The 16,912-nt window shown below is 40.1% G+C and overlaps 1 protein-coding gene and 1 long non-coding RNA gene across 2 annotated transcripts in view; one reads left to right on the top strand and one right to left on the bottom strand.

Annotated features, from left to right (window-relative positions):
• Positions 1-1,593: 1,593 nt before the first annotated feature.
• LOC117198351 (uncharacterized) lies at positions 1,594-3,015 on the bottom strand. Its single transcript, XR_004479472.2, has 2 exons — positions 2,328-3,015; positions 1,594-2,288 (listed from the first exon to the last, which is right to left on the bottom strand). It is a non-coding gene; the product is annotated as an uncharacterized LOC117198351 (long non-coding RNA).
• EFCAB2 (EF-hand calcium binding domain 2) overlaps positions 2,696-16,912 on the top strand; it is a 146,504-nt gene continuing 132,287 nt past the window's right edge. The window contains exon 1 of the mRNA XM_004284522.4: positions 2,696-2,833. Coding sequence (XP_004284570.1) covers positions 2,803-2,833 — 31 coding nt within the window. The 5' untranslated portion in view covers positions 2,696-2,802. The remainder of the gene's footprint in view (positions 2,834-16,912) is intronic.

Here is a 16,912-nt window from a genome sequence, read left to right on the forward strand (position 1 = left end):
TACATGGAAGTGGGGATTCCTCGCAAGTTCTCTAAAATTTTCAAAGCTTTCAGTTACATCTATTCAGTCTCATGAAAACTCTAAGGCAAGGAGCTTGGACATTGCTATCTCCATTTTTCTAAGTTAACTAAGTTTTAAAGAGATTACATGCCTTGCCTAGGATCATGAGGTCAGTACAGGGCAATGGCTGAGGAAAATCCAGTTTAAAAAAAAATTATTCCTAGTCCAAGGAGATGCCAACAATCTCCATACTAGGACAGTAAAGGTGCTGTGAAGATTTTTTACTGTCATTTTGCGTTATTCACACCACTTACCCTTTCCACTTTACCCGCACCTTAGGTAAGTGAGTGAGCTGTATTCAGAAGAAACATTTCTGTGTCCCATGGGCACAGAACTGATGCCTGTGAGAAGAGATTTAACACTATAAATTCAATCATGCAAAAAGACATAACCTGTACACATCCCTCTGGCCCCACTGATTGGCAGAGTGGGCTTAAATTGTCACTTGGATAACCATTTTTTTTCACTTTGTGGAAAGTTTTCCAGAATTATTATAGACTTTTATGTCTAATCAGCTAATTAGTCAACTGAAAAGTATGTATTAAGCTCATAGTATGTGCCCCAAATTGGGATAGGTACTGTGGGTATACAAAAGGTGCATATATTAGGATCCAGTCTTCAAATCTAATTGGGGGGGAGGAGTTAATTAACATAAATTTGTTTTACTCATCCAAATTTAGAGTGTTGCCTCAAATATGCTAGAGATATTATATTAGAGATAAACGTGGCTTGAAATAATCTAGACAATGAAAAGCTTTGTTTCTTAAGTCATTGAGAATACTAAATTCTGTCCTAATTTTAAAAATGCACATTATTTTAGACATAAACATTGAAAAGCTGTTCTAGGCACTGCGGATATATGGACAAATAAAGCACTTCCTGTCCTCAAGAGCTTACCGTTTGTTAGGGGGAAACAAGTCACTGAAAATCAACGTGATTTGGGTCTACAGTATGGCTATAGTACCTCAGAGTAACTGGTTGATAGGGAAAGCTTCAAGGAGTGCATGACCTTTAAGGAGGTCACTGACAACAGGGAGGGGACATATGTGTGTCTGTGGGAGGGTGAATGTTAGAGCAGAGAGAGAGGAGGGAAAGTCATTCCATAAAAAGGAACTGAAAGCAGCATATGAAAAGGCACAGTAGCAGGCCTGAAGACTAAAGCTGGGGTTTCCCACGTTTATTTCAAAGGCCTTCATCGTCTATATGGAAAGAGGGATCTTTTAAAAACCAATAGCTAGACAATGATGACTATGAAATTTAAATATACATGAGTGCTGATGACTACTTTCCCCTATTTTTCGGCATTAAGACCTTACTGTTCACGATTGTATTCATCTTATGTAAGTATATATCTTCTAATATGAGCCATTTTGTGGATTCAATTGTTTATAGTCAATTTCAGAGAGAATGCTGATCGCAGCACCATGTATCTCCTACAGAAAAAATATTTTAATAAAGAATATTAGTCAGTTTTCTTTAGGGTTTACTGAGGGATTACAGAACCAGAATAATATGAACATAAAAACTCAGTAAAACCATTAAATACCTTTTATTTTGAAGGCTTAATATTTACAGTTTATAATCGATTTTTACATAAAATCAAGTAATTTAAATTAGTACACACATGCATTTAAATAGCATCTAAAACTCGTTTGAAAATATATATTTGTTTGAACCATACCATTAGGCATATTACTCAAACATCATTTTTAAAAGAAAATATTCTAGTATAGTGAACTTTTCCTTAAAATAAGACGAAAACTTAACATCATGCCACGGCTTCGAAGTTCTAGAAAAGCGAGATTTAAAACTTTCCTTCCCAGTAATTTTAACTGGAGGTCTTGTCAAATTTCACAAGAAATTTCATGTACGTAACAGTGAGCGTAAGATGGGCACGTTTCTGTTGCTATGAGAACCTTCTATTTTGTATCAGAAATCGCAGCCTTGACGACGCAGTGTTTGCGCCGATTTTACACATGTTTTTTCTACAGCGATTCCGCTCCTCCAGTAATAACAGTTTAATGGCTCTGGTTTCCTTCCGCGCCGGCCCAGTTTTCCGTCCCAGCTCCAGCTCTCGCCCGCCGTGCAGTCCCCGTCTCTGGGAGCGAGCGGCGAGCACTGGACGGGAGAAAACGGGGGGCCAGAGGTGGGGCAGGTCCGGCCTCTCCGCGGGGTGTGGACGGGAAGAAGAGGAGGTGGGATTGCTGGCTGGTTCTGTCACCCCAGAACTCTGTCACCCCAGAACCCGAGTTCTGTCACCCCAGAACTCGGGTTCTGCACCCATCTCTCCAATTGCGTTTTAAAATATGCAGTAAAAAAAAAATCGAGCAACGCCACATCCTACAAACTGGAGGGGAGGGGGAGAGCATTGTGTCCCCAAACGGATCATAAACAAGGGAAAGGAGGGGTTCGGAACTTTATTATTAAATACTTCCTCCACGCCAGAAAAACCAGGGCTCAGGCCTCGGTACTAAAGGGATAGGCTGAAGCCCCCGACGCGGCTCAGTGGTCGCGGGCGGCGGGTCCGGGCTTCCGGTCTCCCGGGCGCCAGAGGGTCATGGCGGGAAGGGGGAGGGCGCGCGCTCCAAGCTTTCCCTCCCCCACCCACACCCAGGGTCTTCTTCCTTCGGGATTCGGAGCCGCCTATCCTCCAGGGCCGACTAGCCGCAGGGCTGCAGGGGTCCAGGACGCCGCGACATAGCTTAGCGACAGCGCTCTCCCCGGCGACGGCGCCGCAACAAGATGGCGGACGACAGAGACAGGGAAGGCACAGGTAAGAGGCGCCGCAGGAGCGCAGCCCTAGCCGCCCGCTGCGATCCCAGGCCGCACGGGGGAGCTCCGGGCAGGGTGGGTCACCCTACCTCTGGACCCCACCCGCAGGGAGAGGGCTGACCGAGCCAGGTCCCGCCGCCCGCCCTGCCGGGGAGGCCCCCTCCCCTGTTCCTGCCGCCTCGCCTCGCCCCGCCCCGCCCCTCCGCTCCCGCCCGGCAGTCATTCCGCCCCTCCCGCCCCTCCCGCTTCTCGGTTCCCGCCCGGCCCTGGTTCCGACCCCCTTCCTCGTCCCTTTTTCCGAGCCCCGAGCCTCGCTTCCAGCGCGGGTTGTGGCCGAGGCGCTGGCAGGGGAGGGCCATAATGGCGTCCTCGTTCACGGTCTCGGGGACGCCGCCTCCAATCCCTCGACCGGGCTCTGGTTGCCGCAGGCGCCACGCCGCCAGCTTCTCGGGCTGTGGGCCCCGGGGCGGGCCTGCGTGAGGACCGATCCGGCCTTTAGAGTCTGGCGGGCTCCTCCCCTGCCGCGCCGAAACCCCGCCCGGGCCAGGGGGCTGGCGTTCGCGGCCACCATTTTGCCTCCGTAATGGGGACGTAGGAGGACAACCTCGAGGACAGTACCGCTCTCTCCGAGCCTCCAGGTTCCGAAGTGCCTGCTCGGTGGCCGGCGCTATGCTACCCGCCTGGTGTATTGTCTTAAACGAAAAAACAACAACTTTAATAAAGACGAAAGAGCAAACTCCAGAGGGAACTCGTAGAGCCCTGTGCGCCGGCCTAGCCTCTGCTGCGGTACCAGCCCGGCCAGCGCGCGCGGTCGCGGCGTCAGAGGCGGGACTGGGCCTCGGGGCTCCGGGTCGCCATATCGGGAGGATTGATGTGCTTAATGTGTGGGGAGGCGAAAACCCGGTTATCCATGTTTACTTGCAAGACCGTTACGTTGTTTTAATTCGGCGGTTTGCTTAAAAACTTGATCCTTGGTTACTATCCTACGTTAGTTACTCAAAAATAATTGTTTATTTTGGTAATTGGCAAACTCATCGCAAAAACATCAAAAAGGCCATGAAACCGTAGAGGTAAACATCTTAGAAATGAAAATAATACTCCACCTTTGTTCTTTTTTTGAGTGCTTGAAACATCAAAATACCATTTTTCTCAGCATGGAACAAAGATGTAATCAGGTTAACAGTATTTACAAGTGTAGAAGCCAGCCCTAGATACTTAGTCACTTGTCACGGTGATCACAGAAAATCAGCGGAGAAACTGCAAAAGAGCTACCTACTGATAGCAATGATATTTGATTTTTTTAATGGTGCCGTTAATCTAAAAGTCAGACTTATTTTTTAAATGTTACCTTTCCTAAGATGTCATTATAATTTTATCGTGCTGCTTTAAAAGTATAAGGTACATCCTAAGAAAATGATTACTTTTTTTTGGTATTTTAAAACTTCCCCAGAAAACCAGATGACTTACTTTGATTTATTAAATTATTATTTACAAAAAAATGGAAGAATCATTAGAAGATAATTTTAACAAGTTAATCGTGGATTTTTTAAAAAGATGATTAGGTCAGCCTGAGGAAAAAAAGCTCTGTATTATGAGGCAAATACAATTTTTTTTCTTCATTTGAAAAAAGAAGATTGAAAGCTGTTTTGATTTCTCAGTTTTCAAAAATACGTTTCTATTTAAAATAAGCTAATTCAAAGAAGAAACAATTCTGTCTATAGCCATAGAAGAAGTAATGACTGTTAAAAGCTGGATGTCATTCATTCAGTTGGCATGTGTTTAATGCCTACCATATCGAAGGCATTCTGATTAGGTTAGAACTTCGGAGGATACAAATACTGAAAAAAATATTTTTTTCTCCCAAGGAAGGGGAGATCAGTAAGGGAGATAAGACATCCATAAATGGGAGGGAACAGTCAGCTGGACTGAGCAGTCTGTCCCCTCCTGCTGTGGGCAGCAGCCTGGTATCACTGGGAGCTTATCAGAAAGGAAGGAGCTCAGTCCCTGCCCCTGACCTACTGAATCAGAGTCTGCATTTAAGCACACCTGCAGGTCATCCGCATGCACATTAAAGTTTGAGAATCACTGTTGTATATCTCATTTACTCCTTATTTTTTGTTTGTTTTCTTTGAATTTTATTTTATTTTTTTATACAGCAGGTTCTTATTAGTTATCTATTTTATACATATTAGTATATATATGTGAATCCCAATCTCCCAATTCATCCCTCCCCCCACCCCCGCTTTTCCCCCTTGGTGTCCATATGTTTGTTCTTTACATCCATGTCTCTATTTCTGCCTTGCAAACCAGTTCATGTGTACCACTTTTCTAGATTCCACATACATTCATTAATATATGATACTTGTTTTTCTTTTTCTGACTTAACTCTGCATGACAGTCAGTAGGTCCATCCACATCTCTACAAATGACCCAATATCGTTCCTTTTTATGGCTGAGTAATATTCTGTTGTATAGATATACCACATCTTCTTTATCCATTCGTCTGTCGATGGGCATTTAGGTTGCTTCCATGACCTGGCTATTGTAAATAGTGCTGCAATGAACATTGGGGTTCATGTGTCTTTTTGAATTATGGTTTTCTCTGGGTATATGCCCAATCGTAGGATTGCTGGGTCATATGGTAATTCTGTTTCTAGTTTTTTAAGGAGCCTCCATACTGTCCATGGTGGCTGTATCAATTTACATTCCCACCAACAGAGCAAGAGTGTTCCCTTTTCTCCACACCCTTTCCAGCATTTGTTGTTTGTAGATATTCTGATGATGCCCATTCTAACTGGTGTGAGGTGATACCTCATTGTAGTTTTGATTTGCATTTCTCTGATAATTAGTGATGTTGAGCAGCGGTTCATGTGCCTCTTGGCCATCTGTATGTGTTCTTTGGAGAAATGTCTATTTAGGTCTTCTGCACATTTTTTTGAATGGGTTGTTGTTTTACTGTTGAGCTTCATGAGCTGTTTATATATTTTGGAGATTAATCCTTTGTCCATTGATTCGTTTGCAAATATTTTCTCCCATTCTGAGGGTTGTCTTTTCGTCTTGTTTGTGGTTTCCTTTGCTGTGCAAAAGCCTGTAAATTTCATTAGGTCCCATTTGTTTAGTTTTGTCTTTATTTCCATTTCTCTAGGAGGTGGGTCAAAAACGATCTTGCTGTGATTTATGTCAAAGAGTTTTCTTCCTATGTTTTCCTCTAAGAGTTTTATAGTGTCCGGTCTTACATTTAGGTCTTTCATCCATTTTGAGTTTATTTTTGTGTATGGTGTTAGGGAGTGTTCTAATTTCATTCTTTTACATGTAGATGTCCAGTTTTCCCAGCACCAATTATTGAAGAGACTGTCTTTTCTCTATTGTATATCCTTGCCTCCTTTGTCATAGATTAGTTGACCATAGGTGCGTGGGTTCATCTCCGGGCTTTCTATCCTGTTTCATTGATCTATATTTCTGTTTTTGTGCCAGTACCATATTGTCTTGATTATTGTAGCTTTGTAGTATAGTCTGAAGTCTGGGAGCCTGATTCCTCCCACCCCGTTTTGTCCCTCAAGACTGCTTTGGCTATTCAGAGGCTTTTGTGTCTCCATACAAATTTTAAGAATTTTTGTTCTGGTTCTGTGAAAAATGCCATTGGTAATTTGATAGGGATTGCACTGAGTCTGTAGATTGCTTTGGGTAGTACAGTCATTTTCACAATGTTGATTCTTCCAATCAAAGAACATGGTATATCTCTCCATCTGTTTGTATCGTCTTTGATTTCTTTCATCAGTGTCTTACAGTTTTCTGCATACAGGTCTTTTGTCTCCTTAGGTAGGTTTATTCCTAGGTATTTTATTCTTTTCGTTGCAGTGGTAAATGGGAGTGCTTCCTTAATTTCTCTTTCAGATTTTTTGTTCTTGGTGTATAGGAATGAAAGAGATTTCTGTGCAGTAATTTTGTATCCTGCAACTTTACCAAATTCATTGATTAGCTCTAGAAGTTTTCTGGTGGCATTTTTAGGAATATCTATGTATAGTATCATGTCATCTGCAAACAGTGACAGTTTTACTTCTTTTCCAATTTGTATTCCTTTTATTTATTTATTTTTCTCTGATTGCCGTGGCTGGGACTTCCAAAACTATATTGAATAATAGTGGCAAGAGTGGACATCCTTGTCTTGTTCCTGATCTTAGAGGAAATGCTTTCAGTTTTTCACCACTGAGAATGATGTTTGCTGTGGGTTTTGTTGTATATGGCCTTTAGTATGTTGAGGTAGGTTCCCTCTATGTCCACTTTCTGGAGTGTTTTTATCATAAATGGGTGTTGAATATTGTCAAAAGCTTTTTCTGCATCTATTGAGACGATCATATGGTTTTTAATTCTTCAATTTGTTAATATGGTGTTTCACGGAGATTGATTTGTGTATATTGAAGAATCTTTGCATCCCTGGGATAAATCCCACTTGATCATGGTGTATGATCCTTTAAATGTGCTATTGGATTCTGTTTGCTGGTATTTTGTTGAGGATTTTTGCATCTATATTCATCAGTGATATTGGTCTGTAATTTTATTTTTTTGTAGTATCTTTGTCTGGTTTTGGTATCAGGGTGATGGTGGCCTCGTAGAGTGAGTGTGGGAGTGTTCCTTCCTCTGCAATATTTTGGAAGAGTTTGAGAAGGATGGGTGTTAGCTCTTCTCTAAATGTTTGATAGAACCTGTGAAGCCATCTGGTCCTGGACTTTTGTTTGTTGGAAGATTTTTAATCACAGTTTCAATTTTAGTGCTTGTGATTGGTCTGTTCATATTTTCTATTCCTTCCTGGTTCAGGCTTTGATGGTTATACCTTTCTAAGAATTTGTCCATTTCTTCCAGGTTTTCCATTTTATTGGCATAGAGTTGCTTATAGTAGTTTCTTATGATGCTTTGTATTTCTGTGGTGTCCATTGTAACTTCTTTGTCATTTCTAATTTCATTGATTTGAGTCCTGTCCCTCTTTTTCTTGATGAGTCTGGCTAAAGGTTTATCAATTTTGTTTATTTTCTCAAAGAACTAGCTTTTAGTTTTATTGATCTTTGCTATTGTTTTCTTTGTTTCTATTTCATTTGTTTCTGCAATGATCTTTATGATTTCTTTCCTTCTACTAACTTTGGGTTTTGTTTGTTCTTCATTCTACTTCCTTTAGGTATAAGGTTAGATGGCTTATTTGAGATTTTTTTTGTTTCTTGAGGTAGGCTTGTATTGCTGTAACTTCCCTCTTAGAACTGCTTTTGCTGCATCCCATAGGTTTTGGATCGTAGTGTTTCATTGTCATTTGTTTCTAGGTAGTTTTTGATTTCCTCTTTGATTTCTTCAGTGATCTTTTGGTTATTTAGTAATGTATTGTTTAGCCTCCATGTGCTTGTGTTTCTTATGTTGTTTTTTTTTTCCCGTGTAATTGATTTCTAATCTCATAGCAGTGTGGTCTGAAAAGATGCTTGCTATGATTTCGGTTTTCTTAAATTTACTGAGGGTTGATTTGTGACCTCAGATGTGATCTATCCTAGATAATGTTCCATGTGCACTTGAGAAAAAGGTGTAATCTGCTGTTTCCAGATGGAATGTCCTATGAATATCAATTAAATCTGTCTGGTTTGTTGTGTCGTTTAAAGTTTGTGTTCCCTTATTTTCTGTTTGGATGATCTGTCCATTGGTGTAAGGTGTTAAAGTCCCCCACTATTACCGTGTTACTGTCGATTTCCTCTTTTATAGCTGTTAGCAGTTGCCTTATGTATTGAGGTGCTCCAATGTTGGGTGCATATATTTTTATAATTGTTATATCTTCTTGGATTGATCCCTTGATCATTATGTAGTGTCCTTCCTTGTCTCTTGTAACATTCTTCATTTTAAAGTCTATTTTTCTGATATTAGTATTGCTATTCCAGCTTTCTTTGATTTCCATTTGCATGGAATAACTTTTTCCAGCCCCTCACTTCCAGTCTGTGTGTCCCTAGGTCTGAAGTGGGTCTCTTGTAGACAGCATATATACGGCTCTTGTTTCTGTATCCATTCAGCGAGCCTCTGTCTTTTGGTTGGAGCATTTAAGCCATTCACATTTAAGGTAATTAATCAATACGTGTGTTCCTATTACCATTTTCTTAATTGTTTTGGGGTTTTTTTGTATGTCCTTTTTTTCTCTTGTGTTTCTCACTTAGAGAAGTTTCTTTAGTGTTCATCACAGAGCTGGTTTGGTGGTGCTGAATTCTCTTAGCTTTTGTTTGTCTGTAAATCTTTGATTTCTCCGTCAAATGAATGAGATCCTTGCTGGGTAGAGAAATCTTGGTTGTAGTTTCTTCCCTTTCATCATGTTAAATATATCATGCCACTCCCTTCTGGTTTGTAGAGGTTTTGCTGAGAAATCAGCTGTTAACCTTATGGGAGTTCTCTTATATGTTATTTGTTGTTTTTCCCTTGTTGCTTCTAATAATTTTTCTTTGTCTTTAATTTTTCTCAGTTTGATTATTGTGTGTCTTGGAGTGTTTCTCCTTGGGTTTGTTCTTCCTGGGACTCTCTGCACTTCCTGGACTTGGGTGGCTATTTCCTTTTCTATGTTAGGGAAGTTTTCGACTATAATCACTTCAAATATTTTCTTGGGTCCTTTCTCTCTCTCCTCTCTTTCTGAGACCACTATAATGCGAATGTTGTTGCATTTAATGTTGTCCCACAGGTCTTTTAGGCTTTCTTCATTTCTTTTCATACTTTTTTCTTTATTGTGTTCTGTGGCAGTGCTTTCCACCATTCTGTCTTCCAGGTCACTCATCCGTTCTTCTGCCTCAGTTATTCTGCTGTTGATTCCTTCTAGTGTATTTTTCATTTCAGTTATTGTATTGTTCATCTCTGTTTGTTTGTTCTTTAATTCTTCTAGGTCTTTGTTAAACATTTCTTGCATCTTCTCGATATTTGTGTCTCTTCTTTTTCCAAGGTCCTGGATCATCTTCACTATCATTATTCTGAATTCTTTTTCTGGAAGGTTGCCTATCTCCACTTCATTTAGTTGCTTTTCAGGGGTTTTATCTTGTTCCTTCATCTGGTACATAGTCCTCTGCCTTTTCATTTTGTCCTCCTTTTCGTGAATGTGGTTCTCGTTCTACAGCCTGTGGGATTGTAGTTCTTCTTGCTTCTGCTGTCTGCCCTCTGGAGGCTCTCTAAGAGGCTTGTGCAAGTTTCCTGATGGGAGGGACTGGTGGTTGGTAGAGCTGGGTGTTGCTCTGTTGGGCACATCTCAGTAAAGCTTTAATCAGCTTGTCTGCTGATCGGTGGAGCTGGGTTCCCTCCCTGTTGATTGTTTGGCCTGAGGCGACCCGGCACTGGAGGCTACATTCTCTTTGGTGGGGTAATGGCGGACTCTGGGAGGGCTCACGCCAAGGCGTACTTCCCAGAACTTCTGCTGCCAGTGTCCTTGTCCCTGTGGTGAGCCACAGCCATCCCCCTGCCTCTGCAGGGGACCCTCCAACACTAGCAGGTAGTTCTGGTTCAGTCTCCTATGGGATCATTGCTCTTTCCCCCATGTCCTGACGCGCAGACTACTTGGTGTGCGTCCTCCAAGAGTGGAGTCTCTCTTTCCCCCAGTTCTGTGAAGTTCTGCAGTCAAATCCCGCTAGCCTTCAAAGTCTGATTCTCTGGGAATTCCTCCTCCTGTTGCTGGACCCCCAGGTTGGGAGTGAACTCCAGTTGGTGGACTTCTGTGGCATAATTGTTCTCCAGTTTATGAGTCACCCACCCAGCAGTTATGGGATTTGATTTTATTGTGATTGTGTCCCTCTTACTGTCTCATTGTGGCTTCTGCTTTGTCTTTGGTTGTGGGGTATTTTTTTTTGTGAGTTCCAGTGTCTTTCTGTTGACGGTTGTTCAGCAGTTAGCTGTGATTCTGGTGCTTTCAAAAGAGGGAGTCTCATTTACTCTTTATAACAGTTTTATGAGTTAAGTAACTGCAGTTTGAAGGCCATGATGAAATAAAAGTATGTTGTCTGAGGATAAACTAGAGATTCATATGCTGATATCATCTTTGTTTACACATATTCCACTCCTATATTTGATTCTGAACTCTGAAGTTTCAGAAATTACATCTAACCAATTAATAAGAATAGACCTAGCTTTGAGGATTCACACAAGCTAACTAAACTTGTGAAGAGTGATGTGCAAACCTGAATAATGATTTATTAATTTAAATAGGGGTATGTTGATACATTGATCAGAAAGCTGACCTCTGCAATATCATATATTTTATGTGTATTAAGCTTTTGGCGAGGGCAAATCTATATTTCTAAAGTTTCTTGATGAGCATGGAATCACGCAAAAGAAAAAGGATAGTTTTGAAGGATATGTCCATTACCTTATAAGCTCAAAGAGGGTGGGGAGATCACTTCTTTATATTCAGTGTCTTGCAGAGTGTACAGCACATGGTAGGAATTCAATAAATATTGTTGCATTCAGATCATTTGAATTAATTAAAAGTGTTTATGTTTTAATCAAAACATTACTTACTGTTTCCCCCAAAATCTACACTTAAAAGCACATAAAACTATTGTTAGGGGTTTTTTCCTTTTTCTTTCAGGTAAGCTATATGCTTTTATTTCATCTGGCTCAACAAACATTTTTTGAGAGCCATGGTATTCATTAGCATGTCTTTAAAAAATAAAAACATACATGTATTTTGAATTGTTCATATTTAATCTTGAATTTTTTTAAAGTTGTAAAGGAGGATTAAGTTTCTGGATAGCCATTGCATCTAGCTCTTCTTCAGCATTTAGGGATTAATCTTGATACAAGTAGTGAGAATATTGGTAAGGAAAAGTAACTAAATCTATGATGGGTTTCTTGCTCTATTTATAAAATTTTTCTGTAAGTTTATATACATTGAAATCATGCTTATTTGTAGCATTTTTGTACTTTAACATAGTATAACTTATCTTTTTTCCTAGATTAAAAAATGTAACATAGTTATGTTAACAAATAGAAGAATTAAAAATTTTATAATCAAGTTAATTTTTTTAAAAAGGACTTAATTTTATTTGTTTTACTGAAAGGGGAATTTTTGAAATGGGATAGGAAAAATTATTTTTGAATTTCTGTCATTTCTGTATAAGTTTCCTCAGCCAGAGCATTATGGTTTTTGTTTTTTTCTCTTCTTTTTTGTTTGTTTAAAATGGATAATCAATACAGTTGTTGATTCTTTGGATCTTTAAATCTTATTTTAATGTTTCTGTCTCCTAGAGAGTTTTATATGCGACTGGAAGGATCTTCTACTTGTGATTAAAATCATGTCTAGGAAACAGACTGCTTAGGAATAACATTCTAATTTTTGGCAGGCTAGTGAGCTTTGGAAGGTGTGTCAGTTTTTTTTTTTAAACAAGCTTCAGATACTTAAAGTTCTTTCTAGGATTTACTATTTTTGTTTGTATTAAAATATTCTTTTGACTTTGCATGCTTTGATAACATTGCTTGGTAAAGTGCTTCCAATTCCTTATCAACTCCTGGATGTCTTCGAAGTTTTACAGGTTTTTTTTGTTTTGTTTTGTGTTTTGTTTCCCCATATTGTGTCAGTCCTCTCAAAACCCAACATTTGGAAATCTAAAGTAAAAAATAGAAATTACAGGTGAATATTACTTTTTAAAAAGTGAACTGTTGATAGTACAGAGCACAGTATGGAATAGTAGAAAACGTGAGCTTTGGAGTAAGATTTGAATTTGAATTACAGCTTTCTCAAGCTGTATCTGATCTTAGCAAAGATGCTAAACCTAAGGATCTTCAGGTTCCTCAAATATAAAGTGGGAATAATTATATCTATTTCATAATATTGTTGTAATGTGGGCAGTATTTTCTTATTCATCCTTATTACCCTCATCACCCCACAATGCCTGGCATTAAAGGAATGCTGAATAAATAGGAAGGAAAGTGGTTGGTGCATTCTAGGGAGTTAGTAGCTGTTTAGATTAGTAGATTCTGTATGCATGACATGGAATCTAAGGGTTAAGAAAAACTTTAAGTCTTACCAATTATTGCTCACACATGATGCATTCATGCATATTTGGGGGCCATTTAATACATTTTCTCCTTATTTTAGACTGATTAGCATTCAGGGAGAGACTAACTGAAGAAGAAAACCAACTTATAGAAACCTAATTTGCTGCTTCTAATTAAGAATTAATAAGTTTGGAGAGGAAATTCCCTGGTGGCCCAGTGGTTAGGACTCTGCGCTTCCACTGCTGGCATCCTGGGTTCAATCCCTGGTCAGGGAATTAAGATCCTACGAGCTGTGTGGCACAACCAAAAAAAAAAAAAAAGAAAAGAAAAGTTTGGAGAAAAATCGGACTGAAATTTATTTGTACTAACCTATAAAAATTTGTCAAGAAAATTTATAATTAAAAAAATCAAATGGACAATGCAATACCATTTCATACCCGTTGTTATTGTTTTTTATAGTAGCAACAGCAACACAAAATAATGTATTAGTGAGGATGTAGAGGAATTGAAGCCCTTGTGGACATTTAACTGGGAATGTAAAAAGTAAAATGGTGCAGCTGCTGTGGAAAATAGTATGGTGGTATCTCAAAAAATTAGAAATTGCATTGCCATATGATCCAACAAATCCACATCTGGGTATATACCCCAAATAATTGAAAGCAGGAACTTGGACAGATATTTGTACACTTGTGTTCATAGCAGCATTATTCACAATAGTTGAAAGGTGGAAGAAACTCAAGTGTCCATCAGTGGATGAATGGATAAACAAAGTGTGGCATATACATAAAATTAAATACTATTCAGCCTTAGAAAGGAAAGAAATTCTGACATATACACTGCATGGATGTATATGTTCATGCATATTTGAGGACATTTTGCTGAGTGGACTTATCCAGTCACAAAAAGACGAATACTGTATGATTCCACTTCTGTGAGGTACCTAGAGTAGTCAAATTCATAGTAGAATGGTGGTTGCCAGGGGAAGGATAAAAGGGAGGTTGTTGTTTAGTGGGTATGATGCCAAAAACTCGGCCTTTGTACACCAGTGCCAAATTGAATCTCGGAGACAGAGTTTTGGACGAAGTAGAAAAGAATAGCTTTGTTTCTTTGCAAGGCAAATGGGGACACAGCGGGCTTGTGCCCCTCAAAACTCTGTGTCCTTCCCCAGGAGGATTTGGTGAGGAGTTTTATAGCAGTGGTTCAAGGGTGGGGTTGCTGATGAGGATTAGGGTGTGTGCAGGGCCTGCACTCCTTTAATCTGGCCTTAGGTGATCTGACGAGTTTCTGTGGTCCCTTTAATCTGGCCTCAGGTGTTCTCTTGAAGAACTTCTCTGGTTCCTTTAATCTAGAATGAAGAATGCTAACATCTTCCATTTATTGGGGGCTTTAGTTCTGTAAAGAGCTCAAAGATGTTATGTGTATCCCTTGAGGAGGAACCAAGACCCTGCTGCACGTTGTTTCTTGACTGCTCCTCCCTTATCTCTGCATCCCCTCCCTTCCCTGATTAGCAACTGTTCAAATCTGTCCTTTGGGACTCTGGGAAGGTTGTGGAGGCTGGAGCCTATTCCCTATGAACAAGAAATGTGGGACACAGAAAGGCTTCTGTGCCCAGGAGCCCCACAGAGTCCTGCTCGGTTTCTCTCCCCCCTTTTCTTTGATACTCCTCAGTCTTGAGAACAGATGCTGGACAAGAAAGGGAATAATCATTTTGGATAGAAACAGTCATAAACTTGGCAGACGAACTTTGTTTTAGCGGGATTCAGTTTTAATCCCCCTTTTCAGTTTTATCTTTCCCCAAATCTTTCAGGGAATGGGGTTACTGCCACTCTGGCTACTTACTGCTGAAATGGGGTGTAGTCCTGCCTAAATTTTGCGGAATGGCTACCAAATTAAAAATATTTGAGTTCCGTGTCCTGGATCCGAGTCTTGTATGATTAAGATCTCTATCCCTTGGTCCACCATTCTGGTGCAACAGACCCATTTATAAGTATGAGGAGTGACAACTTCCACAATGGTCACTTAGTTTTACCTTGGATATCTGAACCATAGTTATTCCATTTTGACCTTCAAATGTATTCTCCTCCTCAATGGCCAAAGCAGATTTACAATGCATGTCCAAAGGGCCACAAAATAGGCCACTTTTTAAACTTAAACCATGTATAAGCCAGAGTGACTTCCCCAAACCTCAATACGTACAGATTTTTTTTTCTTTCATCATTTCCTCTTTTGATTTCAAGTCTTTCAGTAGAAAACATTGATGATGGAAATATTTGTCCCTCGATGCTGGGGTGATTCAGCTGTTTGCTCTGGGTCTAGACGAGGTCCCTTGGTGCTATTCCTCCTTTATATTTGCCTAGGTAGTTCACATTGGGGGAGAACTGATCAGGTATCTGAATAAGCTCAGAGGTATGTTAATGAGAAAACACTTTATAGACCCCGTACACTTTATTGTTTATACCCAGTTGTTACACAGGCATTGTACATGTGCTTTTAGCAGTAGACCCAGTTCAGCAGTGTGATGTGAAATTTATCAGAGACCTGTATTTGTCAAAAGGGTCCTTCACATAAATCCTCTTGAAGATGAAGCACTTTGCAAAAGTATCAGAGTATAATAATAACTGTCTATAAATCACAGAAAGACTTAAAAAGTCATGGTTAAACATTTAGTCACAGTGATTGACAAAAGAAACTTAGTTATTGCTGTGACATACAACATTTACAAATAACTAGGATTATGACTGATAAAATTTTACCAGGACATACTAGAATTTTAGGAATTACTGACTTGACAATGCTTCCCATGTAATTTAACATGTTAATTTAGTATTTCTCTGAGATGCCTCAAGGTTCCTCTGAAGCACTTAAGTTGGCTGGAGGTCAGAAGAACTTTTAGAATCTGCCAAACAATACTTATTTACTTAACCAAAGTGAAAAGATTTCAAAGGCAAATACAGATCACTTAAAGGCAAAGAAACTCATAAGCTGTTATCAAAATATTCCCAGAAAACTTTGGAGGGAGAAACCAAATCCGGTCTTGCCCCAGCCCACTCCCAGCAAAATCCATTTACCCAAATAGATTTAATTCAATGTTAGAAAATCCTGATCATGCGCAACTCTTTTCTCAGTGTCCCTTTTTCACACACTTTCCATCACATTCTGCATCCATTTTATTTTGTCCCTTATTTTTTTCCCCTTTCAGAAACAACCAGCTCTAGGACAAAATGACTTTCTTTTCTCTTTGTACCATCCTCCTATTACATTACTGTTCACTTTCTTTATTATGTAGCTGCATGAGTGCTTGAACATACGAAATTTCTCCTGTCTTTTCATTCCTGTGACAAAACAACTCTAGCTGGACGATAGTATATAATTTAGGCTACCATTCAAAGACCACTTTTCCTCATTTTCAAGAATGTATGTTGCCCAAACAGAATTACAATAGAATCTCATTCCTTTTTCTTAGTCATAGGTTTATAACTATAGGTCGACCAGTCTACCAGGATTTTCCCCAGGGGGCTATCAGATGGAATTTAAGAAGAAGCGCTTCCCATGTTTGATTGATAGAACACTCATGGGTGGACCAGGAACAAACCAAAATCCATGCCAGCAACAGAAGTTTCGAACCAAAGAAACCAAAAACCAAACAGAAACTAAAAACCAGATAGCACAAGGCTGAAATTGGCTTCCAAGTCCCAACTTAGCCTGTGACCTCTGTTCAAGCAGTGTGCCTTCCAAATGGGATTTCCCAGAATAGAAAATCCCCCAAATGGGAACCAGGGTTCCTCTCAATGGACAGGGCCAAAGGGGCCTTGGACTCCATGCCAGGGGATGTACCACATGCTGGCTGAGGTATCACGACATCCCAGACACTACTTTTCTCCTTTCCCAAAATAATTCCTTAGAGTAGGACATTAGGCCGTCATGGGCAGGAAGAAGAGAGGAATGTTCTTGAGATGAAGATGGCCTCAGCAGCTGCTAGGATGGTCCCTCTTCCTCCATCTGCTCCCGCCTGGGAGTTCCAGCTGCCGGGATGGTGGAATGGGTATGACTGGGGCTCGTCCTTTCTAGGCAAGGGTCCCAGGTGATCTGGCCT

Source organism: Orcinus orca, chromosome 1, assembly GCF_937001465.1.
Source record: "Orcinus orca chromosome 1, mOrcOrc1.1, whole genome shotgun sequence".
NCBI lineage: Eukaryota > Metazoa > Chordata > Mammalia > Artiodactyla > Delphinidae > Orcinus > Orcinus orca.